This window comes from Corvus kubaryi, unplaced genomic scaffold, assembly GCF_017639235.1.
Source record: "Corvus kubaryi isolate FWS band 111438036 unplaced genomic scaffold, C.kubaryi_AGA036_p1.0 68, whole genome shotgun sequence".
In the NCBI taxonomy this organism is placed as follows: Eukaryota; Metazoa; Chordata; class Aves; order Passeriformes; family Corvidae; genus Corvus; species Corvus kubaryi.
Genome location: NW_024582056.1, coordinates 5916890 through 5939969, shown reverse-complemented (window position 1 = coordinate 5939969; position 23080 = coordinate 5916890). Strand labels below are relative to the sequence as shown.

The 23080-nt window shown below is 36.8% G+C and overlaps 1 protein-coding gene across 7 annotated transcripts in view; it reads right to left on the bottom strand.

Moving 5' to 3' along the window:
* The window catches only part of CDH18 (cadherin 18), a 521943-nt gene that overhangs the window by 120682 nt on the left and 378181 nt on the right, over nucleotides 1-23080 (bottom strand). For all 7 annotated transcript variants that reach the window (XM_042048680.1, XM_042048682.1, XM_042048689.1 and 4 more), the window contains 2 exons: nucleotides 15301-15595; nucleotides 8750-8869 (listed from right to left, as the gene is read on the bottom strand). In XM_042048680.1, coding sequence (XP_041904614.1) covers nucleotides 8750-8869; nucleotides 15301-15595 — 415 coding nt within the window. The remainder of the gene's footprint in view (nucleotides 1-8749; nucleotides 8870-15300; nucleotides 15596-23080) is intronic.

The following is a 23080-nucleotide window of genomic DNA, read 5'->3' as shown; positions in this document are numbered from 1 at the left end:
TATCAAGCAAAGAAAATACAGTGCCAGGACACTGTTCCTGATGAGTGATCAATCCATCTTCTGCCCTGCAAAGCTTTCTTCAGCAGGTAGACGACAAAGTTTCCTGGAGGTGGATGCCAGAAATTGTATCAGGATACATAGGAAGGATGATGTACCAGAAAACATCTGTCACCATAAGAGAAATGAAGCTAGGTTGCACAGAACATTTTGCCCCTCCTCTTTGCACACTTTTGATTAACAAAGGACTTCCTGATTGTTACTGTGATAGTGGAAAACAAGGTCTAAGCAACAAGGTTTTTAGTTGTGCCAATGCCCTCATAAAGTCTACAACTGTACCAAAATGGAATCCTTAGAAATCTAAAAGAAACACTAGATTGTTCTGCCTATCTCTCTGATGCCCCGAGTTATTCTTTGAATGACTCTTGGGAAAACTGTAAGAATATATCAATATTTTGAACACAACAGAAAACTGTGAGAATTAAGTGCATTGTTCAGAGAAGCTTCTTAAAAGTGTAAAAACTGTAGGTGTAGAAAATCCAATATTTACTTAAAATTGAAAACAAAGGACATTCAATATTTACTCTTAGCTGAGAACTGACAGATGACACTCTCAAACAAGTGTTCATGACAATATTTTTAGATGAAGCACATATTTCTGTTCCTTCAGGAACGGAGGAGTGCACTGTACAGTACCTGGTGGAATTAGAAAAAAAATGTAAGACTCAAATTTTGAGTTTGAATTTCTAGTGATTCTCTTGTCAGTGAAGAGTAGACATTGAAAAAGGTCTAGACTAGAGATGCAATTTCTGTTACAACATTTCAGAAATTCCTTGAGGGTAATCAAACATACAAAAACCTCAGTATGAAATACAGTTCTTAGAACTTCAACAAAATTTCAGTACCCATGCACAAAATAAAGTTATTTTAATCATACATACTGTTAGCAAGATGTATCACTTACTAAAATAACTAAACTTTCAAACTGATTCTTCACTATGACCGCCTCTTGATACTGAGTAGAAACCAATCACATATAATTAAGTTGGAGTTTTCACCAATAGCTATAAATAAGTGTTCTGCAATGCAATCACATGTGGAATTCCAGAGCTTCATCATGGATATTTCCTTATCTAGCTCAAACAGAACATGTCATTAGCAAAATTTTATGCTTGACAACCCTTAAATATTTCCTAATATCCAACTTAAAGCTTGCCTGGGCACTTTGGGGACATTACTTCTTGTCCTATGACATGTTACTTGTGAGAAGAGACAGACCTCCATCTTGCTATCTTCTACCTCCTTTCAGGTAGTTGTAGAAAGCAATAAGGTTTCTTCTGAGCCTCCTCTTCTCCAGACAGGACAGCATCATCTCCCTCAGCAGTTCCTCATAAGACTTGTGTTCCAGACCCTTCACCAGCTTCATTGCCCTTTACATACACAGTGCCAAAAACAGTTTAAAAGCCCATGTGCAAAAACAGTGATAGACGAGGTTAAGCTTACTTTAAGACTAGTACAGGAACCTGGGAACTGGCTGTGGCGTCTTAGTTGTGGATTTTGGGGGTTGTTGTAAGGTATTCCTCCAGAGCAGAAGCATTCAATGTATGTAAGATACTTAGTATAGCCCTGTAAGGTCATTTAAATTATATTGGAGCCCCCGAGCAGGAAGCAATGAGACAGTTAAATACACTTAATTTTCATACTCACTTAGCAGTCTAATATGAACTAATCTGCATTTCAGCAGGGAATCACCAACCCTAGTAAACTAAACATGCTCATTTTAAACAGATGTCACTGAGAAAGATATTTCAACTAAAAAAAGTAAGAACTCTTAATAGGAAAAGTAAAAATTCTTGTTCAAGAAAGTGACAGAAATTGATTTCTGACATTTTTTTCTTAACTGATATGATTTTCCGTGTACTCAGGGACATAGAGTCATGGAATACCTTATCATTATTTCAATTAGCACAGTAGATTCTTATCTGGGATATCATGACAGGCTGTTCTACTAAAGCATGAAAAGAGTGCTCTTCTCTTTTGAACTGGAAAGTTTATTCAATTTGTCTTTATATCAATATAAATTATCTTGTCTATAATAAGGAGATGAGGTAGGCCTTAATCCATTAAACCAACAATTATTATCTCACTACTAAAAGAACTTTGTTTTAATAGATTCCATTACATAATTATATTTTTAAGTATTCATGCTTATTTAGCAACATTAAACTTGTGAATAACTTGATAAACAATATATTTTTCTTGTCTTGCAGAGCAATACACATGCAACTTTAAAATTACACTCTAATTATTTAATGCTACAAAATCTGTCATTCCCATATGAACTATGGCCAAGAACTTCCAAAAAGGTGTAAGAAGAGTTCCAGATATGGACAAAAGTCTCGAACTCCCGGGGTAGTTAACTGGGGTTTATGAGGCTCATCTCTACATTTGGAAGTATCTATTCAGACATTAACTATGTTTATTTATCATTTGTATTGTGCTCTCAGTCAGGAACCAAAGATAATCAGTGAATAGGTCATTTCTTGTAGGGATCCTTGAAGCTATTTTTGTGAAGACAGAAAGCAGAAAGAGACTGACACTCTTCTCACACTTCATTATTAGCATGGACTAATTTGCAGTGACATTCTTTGATAAATGGAAATACTTATTTCTTTATTATTTAGTATCTTAAAGTAAAACAAAAAACAAACAATACATGACTAAGATCTTTGTAATATTGTTGCTGCAACAACAGAACATTATAAATACAAATATCTAAGGTTTTTTCACGTTCAATTCAATGACAAATGAGTCTCCTGTCCTGTCAATGTCTACACTTGAATTCAAAACTGCAGTGAATGGAGGTTTTATCTCTTATTTTATAACAGCTGCAGCAGAACTGCTGCCTTGAAAGGATATATGCCCTACACATTTCTTCACTTTGTATATTCTGTTCAGAAAGACTGATGCACCTGGGAAGAGCTGTGTGGAACTAACATACCCCAGACAGGATTTACCATGTAAGCAGTAGAATTGTACTACAGGTTTCATTTTCATTCCCAAAGCCTGTAGCAATAGGAAGTGGGCTGCTATAGCTGCAACAAAAAGCACATAGGCTAATTTGAGGTTTCCTCAGGAAAAATAAAAAAAGCTCCTGGTGCTGAGTTACCAGGCAAATGTTGGCTGTTGGTCTTTGATGAGCCACACTCAACGTAAGCAAAGAACAAGCAAGGACAGACCATAAATCAAGTTTATGGATCAAAAGACCTCATGGCTTGGGAAAGGCAGAATATTGAATTTGCAATTCAAACTCCCAGGAAAAGATTTCATGTACATTTGGGCATTTCAAAAGATGCTCAATGTTTGAAGACAGGTAGCAGTGGGGGGATGTATACATGAAAATGTGGGAGTAAGAGAAGGGATAATCCTTATTAACACTAAGTATCTAAGTAAATTATTTGCTCTATTTTTCACTAATAACTTCACTTTTTGTTTTATTTTCTTTTTACAGAGAAGCATTTCATGTTTTCTGGGGTTCCCTGAATATTCTGATTTAAGAAAACATATAATCCTATCCGCATAATCTTTGCAAATATACCTAAGATCTAGACATTGACTTCTTCCCTCTCTTTTTCCAGCATTATTAGTACATATTTATAAATTGAGTGAGAGCTTTGCTGCAGTTGGGTAGGAAAAAAAATAGGAATCAGTAGTGGCTATTGCAAGTAATTATTAATTACATGACTAATTATTATTACACTCCACAGCTAATTACCAAAAGTAAATAATAACCACAAATACAGAGCAATTCCTAGAAAGCCATTCAAAATCAAAGGATTTTGAAAGTCTTAGAACTTTAGGTTATGCATGGAAAATAGTTTTGACATTCACAGACAAAATTACATAGTTACAGCAAATTTCTATGCAGAGACTTCACAATTTTTACCCAGGGGAAAACAAAACAAAGCAAAACACAAGTCCTAGAGCCAAGCAACTGATAAACTAGATTGTTGGTAGCCTGATGGAGATGAGGTTGCTGCACCTCCTTATTTTTAATCCACGATTTAGAAGCAGTGTGAGGTCAAGCAGTGTTCCCACAAGGCACATACACAGATGCAACACGCAATGGGTGACACACAACTAGAACCACTCAGTACTCAAACACAAACAGCACAAACAACCTCATTCTTTTCCAGCTGACCAGGAGGAAGGATGATTTATAATTGGAAATGTACTCACATACTCAGCATGGATTGCTCCTGTAACTTGCCACACTTGGTCTATCCAGTAGCCAACACCTGGACTTTTCACTTGGTGCCATCTGGACATAAAACTCTGGGGCCTTCAGCTCCCCTCCAGCTCCAGGTACAGACCCCCTTTTAATCCTGGACATAATCACACACCCCCACTCAACCCAGCACACTTACTGATCCCCCACAGCCTTACACACTGAATATATCCAGTAACAGTACCTGGACCCCTTGGGCCCTCAGTTCCTAATGCCATCCTGCTGGTTCCTGGTGCCCTGGTCTCCCCTTGCCTCATGCACAGAGACACACAGCTACAAACAGGGCTCTCAAACCACATACCATACAGTTGCTCTAGACTGATCTTGGCTCCTGCAGCTGACTCCTGAGCTTTCTGGTCTGGACTTTTGGCCAAATGGATATCTATCGCCCAAGCCACTCATCCAGCTTTCTGGCTATTCCAGCCTGAGACCCTGTAGACACCCGTGTAATACACACACAGTTTGCTGGCAACAGACAGACAGACCCTTTTGACTCATGGTCCTGCTCCAGCTGCTAGTACTTAAATTTATCTCCATGTACACACGCATACAAGAGAGAGACCTTTTACTCGGGAAATGGAGTTAGAAATGGAGCATAAGGAAACACAGAACAGACTGCTGATCGAGGACAGGGCATGGCCAGGAAATGGTGCTGAGCAAACTGAGGCAGGAGAGGGTTTCTTCTATTTTTACCTGTTGGAACTCTAAACAACAATAGTTCATTTCTTCCCTCCCCCTCTTCACCCCCCACTTGACATTGGAAAGGGATTTTTGGGGAAACAATTGGCAAAAACATGGTTTTGTGAGGAAATCCATGGGTGAAGAAATGGATTGGGAATACACTGGGGGTAATAGGATATAGGGTAAAAGGGAAAGGTGGGATTAGGAAAGGGAGACCGTAAGGACTGTTTATAATGGAGATATTGTCTAACATGACTACGATTTTTAGCATATCTATTTCCTTTCACAAAAACACCACCAGGCCCAGTGACCTCTGCTGCTTGTAACCCTTTTCTACCTTGCACAATTTTGAGCTCTACTACTACTTCTTCCCGGGGTCGCATTCGGGGCTGCGTGGGCTGGGCCGGGCCACGCCGCTCAGCTCCCCGCGTGCCGCTGCCTCCTCTGGTCGCAGCTGCGCTGCCGCTGCCTGGGGCCGCGCCCACGTCTCGGCCGGGCCTCCGAGCAAGGACCCCCCCGCGCTCCGCTCCAGCGTGTGTTTCAGCTGGGTGCGGCTCCGCTCCGCAGCCACCGCTGCCGCCCGCACACCGCCGCTCTCACAGGGCTCGCTCCGCCACGCACTGCGCTGGGCCAGGTGGGCACCGCCGGGTCCCGCCGCCGCCACCGCGCCCCGCTCCGCTGCCAACACTGCAGCTCGCGTCGCTCCGCTTGCGTGCGGGAACTGCCTCGCTGCTGCTCGCAGAGCGCTCGGTCCACGTGGCCTGGGTCGCACGGTCCCTGAAGGAGTTTTAACTTCGCCAGGACACAGCTGACATTGTTCAACAGTCTCAGTAATTAAATAATATTCACAAAAATATTCTTCCATCGGCATATATTTTGACTCAGAAATTAACTGTGTCCAAACAGTCTTCCAAAAGTCTGTGGTAAGAATCAAATCCCAAGAAACGTAGAAAAAGTTCTTAAACAACCATGCAAGGAAATGTTTCAGTTCCTTTTGAGCTTGAATTAATCTAAAATTTACAGATCGTTGTTCAAGAATCTTTTCAAGTTTAAGACAGATGTCCATATGCGGCTCTGAGAGCCAAGAGTCTTCCCACGGTTCCTCCATAGTTTAGAGATGGAATAGCAAAACAAAAACAAGAATAGAAATCCAGAGTTTACTCACAAATCAGTCGCTGTCCTTAGGGATCGGGGATTGTTCTGCCTGCATGACCCACCATTTATTACAGTGGGGATACTGCAACACGTGTATCAGACAACGAGGCCCGTGGAAAGAAATATATGGACCGATTCTTGATAGATGTTTTCAGAGAGATGTTTATTTTCCCAGCCGCATGGCTGAGGATGCCGAGGAAAACTGTGGCAATCACGAGACCGGAGGGTCGTTGCTCGCGCAGGGGAACACAAAACAACCAATGGGGAACGAGGCTGACCAGGGGCTAGGGAAACCCGGTGCCTCCCCCCCAGGGCCCCTCTCCCAGGACCACATGGCAGGGGGAAGGACCCCAACACTGCCCCACTTTGAGTGAGTGGAGAAGAGCCTTTTATCAGATAAGCTGACAAAGCTGTTCTGCCAAGAACACACTTTTTTCCTACTTCAGAGTTTGTAATTTGGGGCTGTTCCCTTATTATTCTTTAAATGTATAAATTCTATAGCCTTATACTACAATCTTATTTAAACTATTCTAACCTAAGCTTCTAAAAATCCATAACTTTAAAGTCTTCAGATATTAAGTCATTTAAAACCAAGTATAGGCAGTACTAAGCTAGAAGTAGCAGACTTCTTAAGATGAGTATTAACACTCATTGATATCTGTTTCTGATTGCTCCGAGAACCTTTACTGATCATGATATGAAATCCTTAGGCTTCATAAACAACATTCTGTCATTAATGCTGGGACCTTTCTCTTTCCCTTTTTTCCTCTTTTGGACCTCCTTTGTTGTAAAGGAAGCTTGTGCATGTAAGCGTAAATTCAGAAGACTTCCAGATAAAGTATAGTTAAGCTGGAATTGAACAGTTGAGGTATTAGGAAAAGCAGGTCGCAGAAATGCTTGCAAATTCAGAAGAGTGATGTTTTAAAAAAAATGAGTCCTAAGCCCCAAAAATTCAAAGTGAAATTTCATAGTGAAAAATTTTATTCTTCAAGACTTTCCCATCTTTTCCAATATTCTGCTTCTTCCCCTTTTATCATGCCAAATTAAATTAACTGTTATTCTCCAATTCTGAAAAAGCAACATATAAAACCAAAAAGCTTTCTCCTGTGTTTTTGCTCCTGTCCTATTTACCTCATTTTCCCATTTTCATAGACTATGGTATCAGAATAATTTTCATATTCTAGAGAAATATCAAAAAGAGTTTAAGTTCATAAAGTGTTATTAAATCGCTGTCAAAGCCTAAGGCTTGAGGAGTGAAAATACACTACCATCTGTTGTTTCATTATAACAATACTATTTCATGTGTGATGCAGACTTGATACAGAGAATATCCATTATGATTCTTCACTGACTGAAGAGCAGCTCCAGACTGCAAGTTCTACACCATTATAAAAATAAAAAATGCAGGCCATTGCTTCAGAGTGGCTAAACAGATTTAGAAATACAAACTAGCGTTGTATTTCTAAGTATCACAAGGGCAAGGGGAGCGTGAGGACTGTAGCAGTGATTTTCCATTCTGTGCATTTCTAACATGAGCTCACAAATTTATAGAACATTTTAGTTTGAGAGAGACCCTCCTCTGAGGGTCACGGAGTTCAGTCTCGTAATCAAAGCAGCACCGACCTCAAAGCTCTCTGAGATGGCACAGATACACTTCTCTTGTAATGAAGCAAGGGTACACCTCCAAGTGCCACAGTGATCAGTGGACACAAGCCAAGAAACTTAAATGCAAAAATATTAAAATGAAAACTGTTTACACTATGCTGAATTCACATCTGCACATTTTAAAAGCCATTATTATTCCCTTCAATTAACTAGTGAAAGATATACTGTTCAGTGTGTTTCATTTTTCCCCCTCAGTATTAAAGCTTCGATATAGAAAGGGAGAAACAGTTAAAAAATTTATTAAAAAAATACACTTTCTTATATTATATTTACTCATTATTGAGGTCTTCAAATACACACTAAAAATGTATAATCATATTAATATCATTATCATAATAATTCTCTTCAAAAAATCCAAAACTAGCAACACCTCTCATTCCCAAAAGAGATTTCTTCTCTCTTTAAATAAAACAGTTTGGGTACATTATACATAACTTACACTTTGTGGAAAAAAAGAAAAGGGTGATGCATGGAATTTAAGCATAAATATTTCAGTTCATTCTACTTCTCCAATCATAGAAGAAAACTGCTATCCTGCAGTTTTATAAAAACATGAATTATAACAATTTATTGTGGTATATGTGTTGAGGCACACATTCAATAATCCTCCCAAGTCTATCCTTCAGGCAAAACAAAGCATTGAAAATCATAATGTGTTCGGCATACTTGAGTCAATTCCTAAACAGAGGCTTGAAAAGATGAAAGAGTGCTATTCCAGTTTGGCTGAATGGCTCACATCATGACATGATGCAGAATTAATTCTGTACACAGCAGGCTCATTTTAGTACTCAGCAAAACATAGCAACTTATAAATTTCAGAGTGCTAAAGCAAGAAGCAGTCAACAAAAGGAATAAGAAAAAAAATCTACATACCTGCATTGTGTACATCTCATTTAACCTACCAGACTTAATTAACTGCAACATATTAGCTAAATCATATCAACAGAAATATAAAATACCCACCTGTTTTGGGGTCAACAGAGAAATATGGCTGTCCCTGAAGAATACTATACACTACTCTGGCACTGTTTCCATATGTGGGGTCATCTGCATCTGTGGCTGTCACCTGTAGGACAGATGTACCTGTATACACAGGAAAAGAAACATTAACTTGCAACAAATACAATTTTCTGATAAATATTTTCAAATACATTTTAAAAACCTCTAAACTCCTCACATTCTAAAATTGAGATAGTAATAACATTTTCTCCATCTATTATCATAATATCATTTTTTAAGAAAAAATTGTTACACTAATTTGGAAAAGAAATTTCATTATATATTTATGTGCTAATTAATTACATACATACAAACCTAAATAGAAACTACACAGGATGTAAACATAAATAGTAACTACATAGCATGCATATTTACATATGTTCACACACATAGAACCCAAGTTGGATATTGATTTCTGAATAACACAAATTTATGGACTTCAGGATTATCTTCATCCACAATACAAATGAATGCTGAAGTATTCAAAATAACTTGTATAAATGCCCCCATATCGAAAAAAGTTGCTTGAAGAATAAAAAGAAATCTAGCTATTGGAAGGCATCAAAGATGTCGAAATAACTACTAGAACCTTGTTGGGGATGAAAAATAGAAAGATGAGTTCAAAAGACAATTATTTTTATGCTAATAATAAACACCATTAGAAGAATAAAATCACAGTTTCTAGCACATCACTAGGTGGGATAAATTATGAGCAACCTTTTTGAGAAAACAAAATGCATAAGTACTGCACAGATAGGATGGAGACAAGTGATTTTTTTCATTTTACTGTATTTTTAAAGACATTTAATGATAAATCTTTGCTATCACTGCCAAACACTTCCCATAAGAAATCAGTAAGATTGTAAGATAGTAAAGTCTCAGACTTCATTCCATTTGTTTATCCTTATGCAGACACAGCTTTCTACAGGCTCCTTTAGTCCATCGTTAAAATAACAGAATAATAAGAACAGAACAGAACAAAACAGAACAGGCTGCTCTCACATAACTCTGCATGTGAAAGCAGATTCTCATCTAAATTAACCACTGAGGTATCGCCTCCACTCTGGGGTGTTCAATTTCACATTTAGTGGAGATGAGAAGTATGTTTTTGAATTGAAGCCCTTGATCTCCTTCACTTGTTACACTTTGATTTGCCTTATAGAAGAGTTTCAGAGCATGCTAACTAGATTTCTTCAGATGAAACTAAACCAGGAGATGTGCTTTAGCAGCACATCTGATTTATTCTGACTGCTAATAGGCACGTAGTCTCAGAGACCGGGCCAGAGCTAATCTGAAATAAGATTTCCCAAATACATATGGCATGGACATCAGTTCCTCAGTTATAGTTATTTAGCCTCTTAGATCAATTTCCATTGCACAGAAATATTTAATGGGCACACCCTCAGTGTACACTTGAGTTAGAAGTATCTGAAGTCATGGAGTCTCACTTCAGGTCCAGCAAACTAAGCATGCAAACCTTCATAGATTTGGTTTCTTCACTTTTTGAGAAACTCTTCATTCATTTGTGCCACACTAACTTGGACACCAAGAGTTGCTGTTTGTATCTCTACTGGAGACTTTGTAAAATTGTATGCAAATATGTCTGCATACTTAAATATAGTGTCTTCTGCTCTCTGAAAAGCCCAAGTGCATACAGTCTCATAGATAAATATATTAACAAAGTAAGTATGAGGATACCTGGATAATTTTGAAGCTGAATATTGTAATAAAATCAAGCTGGAGCTAGTTGTATGTTCATAATTATTCAGACATTAATGTTAAGAGTAACTAAACTACCGTATTTGTGTTCATGTGGAAAGGTAAACAAATGTGAATTAAAGTTTGTGTTTTTTTCTTAAAATGTTCTAGGAATCAATTCAGCCCTATTTATTTGCTACTTAAACATAGAATAAGAGGCTACTTCCAGGAACAGGCACTTCCCCCCCGCTATTCTATGACATTGAAATGCTGTAACTATACATTTCTGTAGCATAGTTTGCAAATAATTTCTAGCTTGAGAGGAACTTGTCCATTTCAACATTGTGGGATCATTGAAGATTAAAAGGTTATAGATGCACAATGATTTTATTTTACTATATAGTTGCATAAAACAAAAACACAGCCATTCAATAGTCAGTCACCTACCAGAGTTTACTATCCAAATGCTGGACAACTTCTCTACCATTTCATCTACAGATTTTCCTTTTTCCAGGAAAACAGTTACCAATAATGTGGGTTTCCACTAGCACTTTTTCTCCAGAATTCTAGGAAATCAAGGTGTCTTGAAATCAATGAACATATTTTGGCATATTTCAGAAGAAAGAAACAGAAATTCTGAGATTTCATAGTTCTCTCCTTCTTTGAACACTCTCTTCTCTCTCCTTATTTTAAAAGAATCCAAGTACTTGTATAACTCATTGATGTGAGAGAAAAGAAACAGAACCAGTGAAAGGCAGTGTCTCACATAAGCAGCTGACAGGTCGTTTTAGCATGAATGGAATGCCATTGTATCTTAAAATTTGCCCCAGTGATTTTCTAATACAACTGTATCTCTCTCCCAAGAAATACCTGATAATAGCAATTTAGTATTGAATAGTGGCAAAGTGTTCTCTTTCTACCTAAAAGAACCCTTAGAATCACAGATTTTAACTCAACCTCCCACCCTACCTCTCAAACTCTCATTCAGTGGAATGCAGCACTTCAGAAGCTTTACTTCTTCACTATCTCACACAAGCACACTCCGCATTTTATAAGATATCCCCACAGCAGCTTTTTGTCCGACTCTTGCCTGATTGGCTGAGCACCAAGAAAAGGCAGCTTGTGAAAGCTGCAGGTTAGAATGCCTTGCAAGAAAAAAGGCAAAGCGGGTACTTTTACCTTCCAACTACTCCTTTCAAAGTTAGCATCATTCAGACTCGTCTGCACAACAGGCAAGTCACAATTCTGGATACATTTGTATCATTTAAATGTGGTATCATTTCTTGTTGTTGAGCTAGGTGTAATGAAGGATTCTGATGGAGAGTTATACAGTACAGCTCTCTTGCTATTTAAAATGTTAACAAGTCCAAAAAAAAAAAAGTAATCAAATACAAAAGACAGAGGTCTAATTTCTCTGGACACCACAGGACAGATATGAACATCAGACCAATACCTTCCATTCTTTTTTGCTATCTTACTGCAAAAGCCCCTGTCAAGAAAGCCTCAAGATTTTGCTACAAAAGAATTTTGTCACTCCAGTTAGGCAATAAAAACGACTTTTTTTTCCCAGTTGGAGTCTCTGTTTATTCAGAGTACAACTACCTTTCCATATGCTTTCCCACTACATTTCAGAGATTACAATATGGAAATACTATTTTTTTAGTTAATGCTTTATAAAGAGCTGTAAAACATATCTGTATGCTCTGAACACCACTCCGTGAGTTTTGTCTTTTTTCTGGTATAAAAAATAAGGATTATTCAGTTGGGGCACTACACTATATTTTTATTTCAAAATATCTCCATTTGTTTTTTCTCTTTTTTTTTTTAATAGTTTGCAATAAAAATTTTGTGAAGTTATATATCAAAGGAAAGCTGAAAGGGAATATTTCAATTTGTCTCTCTGAAGACAAATTTTTAATGTTTAATGAGGCAGTTCAATGAATAACGTGTGTTGAGAATGCAAATTTGTATGCATGACTTTCCACAGTTTGCTGTAGTACCAAATCTCAAATGAATCAATAGTGAACAAAAAACTTAAAACGAGTGATAAAAAGGTGAAGTTTAATAAACACAGGGATTTTCTGCCTAACTAAAGTAATTCTTAGTGCTGTCTTAAAACACTAATTACTCAACAAAATGTGATTCAGTTTCACAACACAGGAAGTAAAATAGGCACTTCTAATAAAAATCATATTTATGAACAACATTAATATTGTCTTCCAGATTATCTGAAATTATGACTAACTCCCATTGGAATACTCTCAAAAGAAGTCAGAAAAATCTACTGTGCCTATCAATTTCTTAAGTAGAATTTATTGGGAAAACTCTTCTTATCAGAGAATCACAGAATGATTAGCATTGGAAGGGACCTCGAGAGGTCATCTAATCTCACCTCTAAATTACCTTAGCACTAAAATGTTAACATGGAGTGTTTCACTCATTTTGCAGCTGACAATTAACACATATGGAAGTCTTTTACTGATTGAAAAATATTCTTATTTTCTTTTAATTTACATAAAGATGACTTTCATAAACCTTAAAACAGACCACAGAGATCTCAATGCAACTGGGTTTTTTATGCTGCAGAAGAAATAATTTCAGCTATAAATCTTGGTTCTTGAGCCAAATTATAGGGAAAAGTTTCATTGAAGGCAAGGAATAGACATTTTCTTTCATCTCTTTCAGAATACTACATAAAGCATAAATAGTATGTTTATTTTGTGTCACAATGAAAACTGTGATGTAGTATTTGCCAAAAAAAAATTTAAAACTTTCCTGTACTTACTTGTCAGTGACCTGAGAAAAATGAAAAGCCATAAAGGTTCTACAGCTTTTACAGCTAGATTAAGTTCAAATTGTGGGGAAAATACCAACTAGCATCTTGAGGAGACAAACAAGAACTGCTGCTGAAACTAAACAGCATAATGGAGATCAAAAATAACACCACTTAGCATGAGAACTGTTCCAGAGAGACAGTAAATTTGAAAGATCTTTAAATGATCGTGTAAAAACCAGAAGAGATATTCACAGTGCAGCCTCCTTAGAAATTTGTAGAATAATATCAAGAAGTTCAATTATGCATAGACTCCACAGCTAAATGTCAAAAAAAAAGTGCTAATTATAGAACTAATAAAAGTGGCAGAGGTATCTCCATCATTTGACACAAAGAGTGTATCCTGTGGAAGTAATAATAGAATTAGTCTTCCTGAAATTGCAGACTATAAAAGTCCTTTCAAAATGCAACAAATACAAACAAATCAAGGAAAAAAGAAAATAGAGATAATAAATTTGCAACGAAAATATAACGTACACCTACAATAGAATGCCTGTATGACAAAATATGAAAATTCTGTTTTATTCACACAACACAAAAACTTTGTGGAATAGATATTTTAATGATTTCCCTCAAGTACAACCAGTAAAGTATTTAATTTATAAAACATATGCATCAATTCTCTATTTTACTGGCAAAATTTCATTGGTTTACCATAATCCGTTCTGTTTTATAACACAAAATACCATCCCAGACTATTCAAATCATTCTTTCGAAAACAGTAACATGTATGATGTAGTTGTACAGTAACACCAGATTCTGATTACTGCAGAATTATTACTAACATTTATGTAAGAATGTTCAATATTGAGAAGGTGAAAAAAAAAATTCATATATAGAATACAAATAAAAAATAATATTATATTAATAATATAATATAATATAATAATATATAATATAATAGAATTATATATTATATTATATAATATATTATTATATTATATTAGCTACTTTTGATTTTGAAGATAATATTGATCTCTTTTCCACTATCTTTCCTCCTATGCAGAAAATAAAATGCTTCTAAAGGTGAAGGAAATAATCAATTAAAATGGTTTCCATTAAAGATAAAAGAAACCAATGAAAGAGAAAGATGGAGCTATGCATTTTTGGAAACAGTTGGTAAAGGAAATGAATTACTCATTAAGACAGCCTGTGGTGTAATGGGAGATAACTGAGATAAAAGCTTAGATGAAACTGAAATGAGCTGCAACTCTAACAGTAAATCTTTGTGCCATGGTGAATGATCAGAGACAGCTGAAGACATTTCATACAGACCCACAATATTCTTACTGGAAGCTCTATGCACTCACTGTAGTAATTCACACAAACAAGTATTGCTTGCATAGTCCTGGAGTTGTTGTGTTTCTCACAGAAATACTGCCCTTTTTTCCTTGTACAAGTTTCTGTTGGCAATTCGTCTATTAGAGGAAAGTTATAAACTAATTTCAACACCAGAGAAGTATTAAATAAAGAAAACTGATTGCACAATACAGTACCTCAAAGAATAAGAGTATCTGAACTATGTAACGGGGAAATACAAAGATTGGTACTTTTTTGAACTTCAGTTCACTTTAAAGAAAATTCTTTAAAAGAATCTAGGAAACTACTGTTCCTTTGTGATTCTGCAAATTGTACAGAATGCTCATGTGGACGTAAGAGAACACCATAAAGTGTGCAGTTGAACAAGGATATATGAATACATCTTGTTTCTAGAATGGAAAGTACAATTTGCCGAAGAATGTACGTTAACACATTCAAGATTAAGAGTGACTCTTCTCTTACAACTAGCGTGTGTGTCTGTACTGTTTTCTTACTATGAATGTCACCAGTAACATACAGGTTATATTTCATGTCTTCTTCTCTTCTTAACTCCAATATATTTAACATACACTCAATGATGTGATGGTGTTATGACTTTGACAACCAGTATGTGGCATTTGCACTCGCTAAAAGATTGTTGAACTGCACAGTTTGTTTTCCTTACCCATTTCAGACATCTCTGGCACAGTAACAATGTACGGTCCATCTGTAAATTTTGGTGCATTGTCATTGATATCCTGCACTTTGATAATGAATTCAGATTCGGGCTCGAGCGGCTTGTTTGTCCGTCTATCAATAGCTTGGGCATGAAGTACATAGTGCGTCTTCTGCTCTCGATCTAAGCTTTTGGTTGAATGGATGTCTCCAGTTGTGTCATCAATAATAAATATAGTCCCTGCCCCTTCTCCAGTAAGAATGTATTTGACTGATCCATCACCTTTGTCGGAATTGGAATGCAGCTGTAGAATAAAAACACATAAAATAATATAAAATTAATTATCAAATTTCATTAAAGGTTATTGCACACAAGATATAAAAACTATGATATTAATGTTAGCACCCTTCTACTTTTTTTCACCTTTCCCAGCTCTTGCCGTAAATCCTCCTATGCTCTTTCTGGCAACCCAGTCATTTTATTCAGGGTCATTTCCACCCAGCATAGTTCATTTCTTAAGCTGGGACTTCTTGGGTTCTACGTCCATTGTAGAAAACTTCCCTAAGTCAAGAATATTCTAGTAACTGGGATGGTTTTTGTATTATTTGGTTCTGGTTTTAGTCTTTCTAGTAGTTATCTAACAGCACTCATGCTAGAAACCCTGTCCTAAGTAGTCCACTGGATTGTCCACTGCAGTGGTGGCAATTCAGTCCCACCTACATTTTCTTCTGTGGCCCCAAGGACAACATAATTTACTGTGAAAGAACACTGCACAGTGTGCCAGTGGCAGATGCCTGTCTGGATTACTCTATCCAACAACAAAACACAGGCATTTTCTTTGGTTTTTGTTTGTTTATTTTTAGCTAGAAGGCCATCTAACTTGATTCTATTTAAATTATTTATAGTTAAATGATGAAGTTTGACAGATATTTCAGCATTTTCATTGTCTGTAACACTTTGTGCTATGAAATATACATTAAATATATTTTACCCCTCCTTGAGTACAACAAAGATTTAATTTATTGGGGGATGGGGGAAAAGGAAAAGCCAGTAAGTAGATTGGTGTGTTAAAAGATAACATGAAATTGCTTCCCACTGCCTCACTGTTTCTAACCTGACTTTAAAGAATTGCCTGTTTAGATTAAAAATGAACATGTGTTGCTTGATAAGAAAGGGTGGGTTTTGTATAGACTGAGAAGATTTGTGGGTTTGGTGTTTTTTTTCTTTGAAACAATTTTGAGAATGGAATGCATTTATTGAGGAGCACAATAAGAACAAAATGGTAATGCAGAAATGAACAGCCTCAGGTATTTTGCAGTTATACTGTGAAATCAGAAGACACTTGTTTTTATCCTTATCCTACTGCTCTGGATATTTCTCAATATCTGCAGTGTGTCATTACTAAGTTTTGATACAGAATCTGAGCAAAGCAGAAAGAGAATGACAGATACTATTTTTAATTAATAGAATGCAAGGTGTTACTTTCCTGTTTTCATTCTCAGTTCAAAAACCATAGAGGGTTGGACAGAGAGAAAATAAGACCTGTAGGGTAGAAAACATCTTTTATTTTACATAAAACACAAGCTAGATGCATCTTTGTTTTTCCGGGTCTTTGTCTTGCCTTTAAAACTATCTTCCTTATTATTTGTAAAAGGAGTAAGCATATGGCACTTGACGACAGTTTGTTTTTTTTTTTTAATCTTGTCTACTAAATTAATGAAATTATGGCGTTGCACCTAATTTATATCTTGTACTGTAGGGGGCTTGGAAAGGGGAAATCTAATAAACTGAAGTTTTTCAACTCATATAAATTTCAGCACAAATTCAGTCAATGTACTATATACTTATCTGAGTCATATGAAATCTGACTGAGTAACCAAAACTAACTGGGTCACCACTGTGGATCCTTTTTTTTTTTTCTTAATGGAATAAAGAAGCATCAAAAGGGTCTGTTTGTTTGGCATGCCTTTGTAGGACAGCAGAACATTCTTACACATTTCATTTACAGTAGTCATTGGCAAAATTAATTGCTTCTTATCCTTAGAATTACACTGTATTCTATTAACAAAGGAATAATCCACTCAATGTAAAATTCCAGGAATCCAAACTTCCTATAAAGTCAAAATGTTCTTTGAAGTAATTTATTCCTAAAAACAAGTGTAGTGGGTATTCTGTTATTCTAGCATAGGTTTACTAGTACTCTAATTTTTCAAAACCAATTATAATTGTAGGAGTCTTTTGGGATAAAATGAGCCCTCAGTGCTGGTGCTTGCAAATGCTAACAGCAAAATGGCAGATTTGATGAGTCTGTGATGCTATAAGGAGCTCAAAACTAATCTGAACTGCAAAAGATCAGAGGGCTTTCCATCCTACTTCTCTCCTTTTACCTCTACAAGTGGATTTGTAAAAGCATATTCAGGTATACCAAATAGAAATCCCAACAAAAATCGCTGCATCCATAACTGGAATTACGAACATATGAATCAATTAAAAAATTGGTTATGTTGCTAGGTAAGAAATACACAGAATAAGGAACTGCCATAACATATGAAAAGTAAGGTTCTCCAAAACCCCAAATATCAACATAGACATGCCATTCCAATACCATTCTGCTGAAGGGCACACTCACAAATTCACTGTGATGGCATGAAATGCATAGACCATTTGGCAAATTAGTAACATTAGCTAATTTTTTTATGGTGAAGAAACAACTATTTGTACTTGTCATCAGTGAAGAAAATACAGATTTATTTTGAGTCAGAGGGTTTTTACATAGAAAAGTAAGAAAATTACAAAACACAAAAGATACTCAGCTGATTTCATGGTCAACAAATTATATGTTATTCCTGCTAAACATTCTGGTATGTTAATAAGCTTCAACTGAAAAGTACAGGCAGGAATATCATCAGAAGAAAATTATCTCCATATTAATAATCACTGAAAGCCTTCCATTAACAACTGGGTCTTTTAAATTGCAGTTGTAAGGCAACAACTGAAAGCAAGTAAAAGCTAAAAGAAGTTCCTGCTTGCTTACTTCCTGATATTTCTTATATTGTTTGAAATATAACACTTTGATTTGTGCCTTTTAACTTCTAATGCTGAATTTTAAATTCACATAGGAGGATTTTGCATAGCAAAATGGCATTTTCTTTGTCAGTTGTTTATATTTCAGCTTTTCTGCAAAGTAAAGATTAAAGAATTGTTTGTCTTCTTTAATACTTCCATCTCAGTACAAATTGGTCCAAGCAGAAAAATATCAAGATTTCTATCAAACGCTTATTTGCAATATGTGTTGTGCTGAGAGCCCCTGGGAAATCCTACTTAAGACAGTGTTCACTAGATTAATGAGAGATTTACGTCCATGAGCAGGGCGCACTTCTCTCTTTTCCCTCCGTACTGTGAAATCATCTCCACAACAAGAGGCTTACTCCACAAAAGCATTTCCAATTAGAATAAATGCAATTCACCTCTTAGGTTACAAATTCGTGTTTAGGACAGTGTATTTCTGCAGCACTGCCTATAATAGTTTCTAAAAGACATCAAGGGAGCAAAATCTAGCTGGACAATAGTCAGCTTTATCTCTGCTTGGGACTGCTGTAACTATTTCTCTTTCAGATTAATCTGATGGAGAGAAGGATGTCACTAGCAATGCAAATGCAAACCAACCCATGTTTTGTTCACCAGTTCAGACCTGACTCGTGTGACCTGGGGAAGTCATCTCAAAGCAGATCCCTAGAGGAGTGTGGCCATTTCATTTCAGTGCGATTCCATCACCTCTGCCAATGACTACTGTAAGAACGCATATATGTGAGAGGATGAGACAGTCACACACTGTAGCATTGTGAATCAGTATCTTAGATAAACAAAAAATTTGGTGTTACTTTTTCCTTTGCTCTGTCAGTCAGAGACAGAAAGATACAACATTGCGTCTTCGAATTTAAAGAGAAATACAAATGCACTCCAAACTGAAACATGATTACTCATAATGTTGAGATGAGTAATGAGCACTGAAAAGAGATGCAAGGGAAATATGCCAAGCATTAGAACACAGCTTTCTGATATCTGTGTGAGGTTTTAACTATGATTATGAAAACATAACTGAAATTGTCTTTGAATAGATCTTAGTTTCCATGACAGCCTGATGATTATATAGTGATTTGTGATATTGGCTGTTTAACTGTTACTTAAAGACACTTTTTTCCCCCTTGCTTAATTGTTCCAACTTGTTTTCCTAAGCAATTTTACATTAGACCCTGAATGTTACTTTAAAAATGCCCTTGCAGACCAACAAATACTTTGCCTAGTTACCCACTAGAGACTAGTGCATCTTACACTTTACCACTTATTCCTCTCAAGCCTTGCAGGGCTTCCCCCCTTGCCCATGTCTCAGGACCTCATTACAGCACCCCAGGGGCCGTAGTCCTGCCCCAGCGATGCTGCAGCAGAGTTGGTCTCCAGCTCCCCACAGCCCTTCCCTGCCCAGCCTCAGTCTGGCTCCATCTCCGAGGAGGTGCTCGATGCCTGGGCTGGGGATGCCCCAGTAACCCTGGGTTTCCTCTCCAGGCTGGGCCTAGTAATGACCCGCTTGGGGGAGTCTCCAGTGTCCCAGTCCAGGGAGCTTCCTCCCTCTGCTGATCCCTGACAGCAATGTCTCCAATTCCCCAGACTGCAGTCAGTGCAGCTTTCTGAATTCCCTGTGGAAATGCAGATTCAATTCTTGCTGGCTCCTGCAAACATTACTGCTGGTTTGGTTATGCTTCCAACAAGAAGAGATCTATTTAATATTCTGAATCTGTCCACAACCCGAAGCTGCCAGAAAGTATTCAGTTTTCATCCCCTGTTGGTCATTATTCCTGTCTTTATTTCGCTGAATTTTTTAGGGAAAGAAGAAGCTGAAAATAATAGCCAATGGGCATATCTGGAATATCCCCTTTGTCAACCCAGTGGGCTACACCTCTTGACATATTTAATAACAAGTTGCATCCAGGAAGATTTATGATGGTTCCTCAATCTTTAACTAGCCCATATCAGCAGTGTATATCTGATTTTGCAGAACAGTAACCAAGGTGTCCTTGTTTAGCTAAGACTTCAACATTTTTCTTCCATCAGTCCATTTAAAAGCTCATTTTCTTTTAGAGTTTCTGCAGAAACTGCAGAAGGGCTACATTAATCAAAGGCGTGATTTGCAGATACTTGCAAGTATTTCAGTTAATGAGTTTTCTTTATATCCTTATATTAATTTTGATACTATGAATCTTTAAATACTTTTTTTGATGCACTAGCATTAGCATATTAACTGCTATAAAATGAATGCACCTATTGAAGGCTAATTGCCCAGCTACTACAGTGTTGTTACTGTTTGTAACTGAAAAATGATCAAGTGGCTAAAGCCTAATCACAACCCCAAATACCAGGTGGCTGCTGCTTAGTTACTGGCCTTATTCACTACCAATCAACCTCATACATCTGCATTGCTTTAGCTGACGTTTAGCCAATTCATATATCCAAACATTTAAACATACCTACTTGTCAAGCAACTGGCCACAAATAGGGAGAAACCACTGGACAATAGGAAAGGGGCCCAATGGGAAAAAACACACCAATAAGTACTACAAAATCAATCCAAAAATTGAGAAAGCCAACATCCTGCTTCTACTGGGAATGTGGAATGTTAACAACTCACAGTGATCACTACGCTCCCCTGCACTTGTCTCAGGAAAACAAGAGGCAACCACGAAACCATGCATGACCAGGAGAGAAAAAAGCCTGGACAAGAGGGGCAACTGTAAAGTAGAAGAGTTTATCAGTAATTTAACTGTGTGACTGCTTCCTCCTGTTTGCTTTAGTTGAACAATCTGCATTCTTGGAGTGCTGCGTGGGTGGCTTTTTAAGTGGACTACTTATGATTTTTGCAATATTTTTAATTGACTACCAATAAACTCTTGAATCTGGATATATCTTGTTCCAGAAAAAAAAATATTGTGAAGAGATTGTCTTATAGGTACTAAATTCAAATCCAAGGCTGATCTGAAAAAATTAAGAACTGTTGCACTAGCCTAATTAATTTAATCAGAGTAGAAGTGGTTATGTACATAACACTTATTTTGAAATAACTGCAGATAATTAAAAATTATTGTTGAAAAATAGTAAACAATAAAATAATATGCACAGAATACAAAAGCAAAACCTGTTATGTTAATGACACTACCATTATGTCTTGAAGAAAATATTGTGTTCTGTTCAGAGAGCACCATATTATTTCAAAGAAAGCAGCAGAACCTCCCCTTCTTAATTCTGTTGTCATTGTCAATGAGTTTATCTTGACAAGAGGGGCCCAGCACAAACACTACTGCAGCAAAGTCTACCAATGAGTGCCCAACCCAGAGGAATGACAAAATTATGTCCAAAAAACATGAGCTATAAGCTTTAGCAAAACATAGAGGAATGTATTAAGCTACTCTGCTTTTGTCACACAGAACTGTTTATTGCCTCACTAAAAACAACAAAATGTAGAGAGATATATAAAAAATTAATGTTACAGCACTAAAATACTAAAAAATATTTTAGTCTTCCCTCTAGTATTAACTGCAATCATACTGACTTCCTTTGATGTTTATGTAGACAAAACATTTCATTTAAAATAAAGGTTACATTAAATTATTAGTAGTAAAAATGGCATATAATTTTTTTCTGGATCGTACCCACTGCAAAAGCAGAATCTAGCTGATACTACTGAAATGTTCATTGTGTCTATGCAGTAAAAACATCATCAGATTTGCTGCAGACTTGCTTCCCTTGGTCTGAGCTATAATATATATTTTAATGAAAGACACTGCTCTGGGCAATGTCACACATTTTGATGGAATTTTCAGAGGGAATCATTCGCCCAAGAGATAACCGTACTATCCATAGCAGTGTCCACAAATTGACAAGAAGTTATTCCACACCCTTGTCAACCAGAGGAAGAAAACAGAAAATTGCAATTTCCCCATCTGCTGAATGAGTTTTCTGAGATAGAAGAAAAATAATTGGATTGCAATCATCCAGGAAAAACACAAATGAAACAGTATTAACTTCACAATGTAACACTATAGCACCCAAACATCTGTTCTTGTAAGATGCTCCCGTTTGCAGGCGGCTTCTCTAAAGCCTGCTCCTTTGCTGCAGCCATTACGAAGTATAATGGCAGAAGTATGCAGTGAGCAATCACGTCTGAAACAACATCAGGTATACTAAAGCAGCCACAAGTGGTCAACATTAGCTTCTATTTTCTTTCTATACAGAAGCACTCCAGGGAATGAAAAAGAAAAAAAAAAAATAAAAAAAAGAAAAAAGTAATTCTAAAACAACACAGTAAACATCTATTTATAAAACCGTCATTTTGTTTCCAAAGAACATGATATATTTTTAAGAAAAATAGAATTCCAAGTTGTTCTTTCAGTGTGCTATGTGTCCATACTATGTGTCTTCTGTATGGAAAAAAAATAATTACACTCTGGAGAACTTTTCATCTGAACTCTCTTCACAGCAGTAAGCTTTCGTTTCAGACATCTTTTTGTGGTGATGCAAAGTTTTTATTGTATTTTGTATGTTCTTTGTATCCTAATGGCTCGTCTGTACCTTCCCCACTTCTATTCCCAGTTGGTCTGTCCCAGATCCAAGCCGCTCCCCCGGTGCTCCCAATATGGTTATCCCCTCGCTTTGTTCTGGCACCTTCCCTATCAATCACCCAAACCCCTCCCGGAGTTCTGGATTGTTCTGTGCCTGTCACCAAAGCCCTCCCTAATTA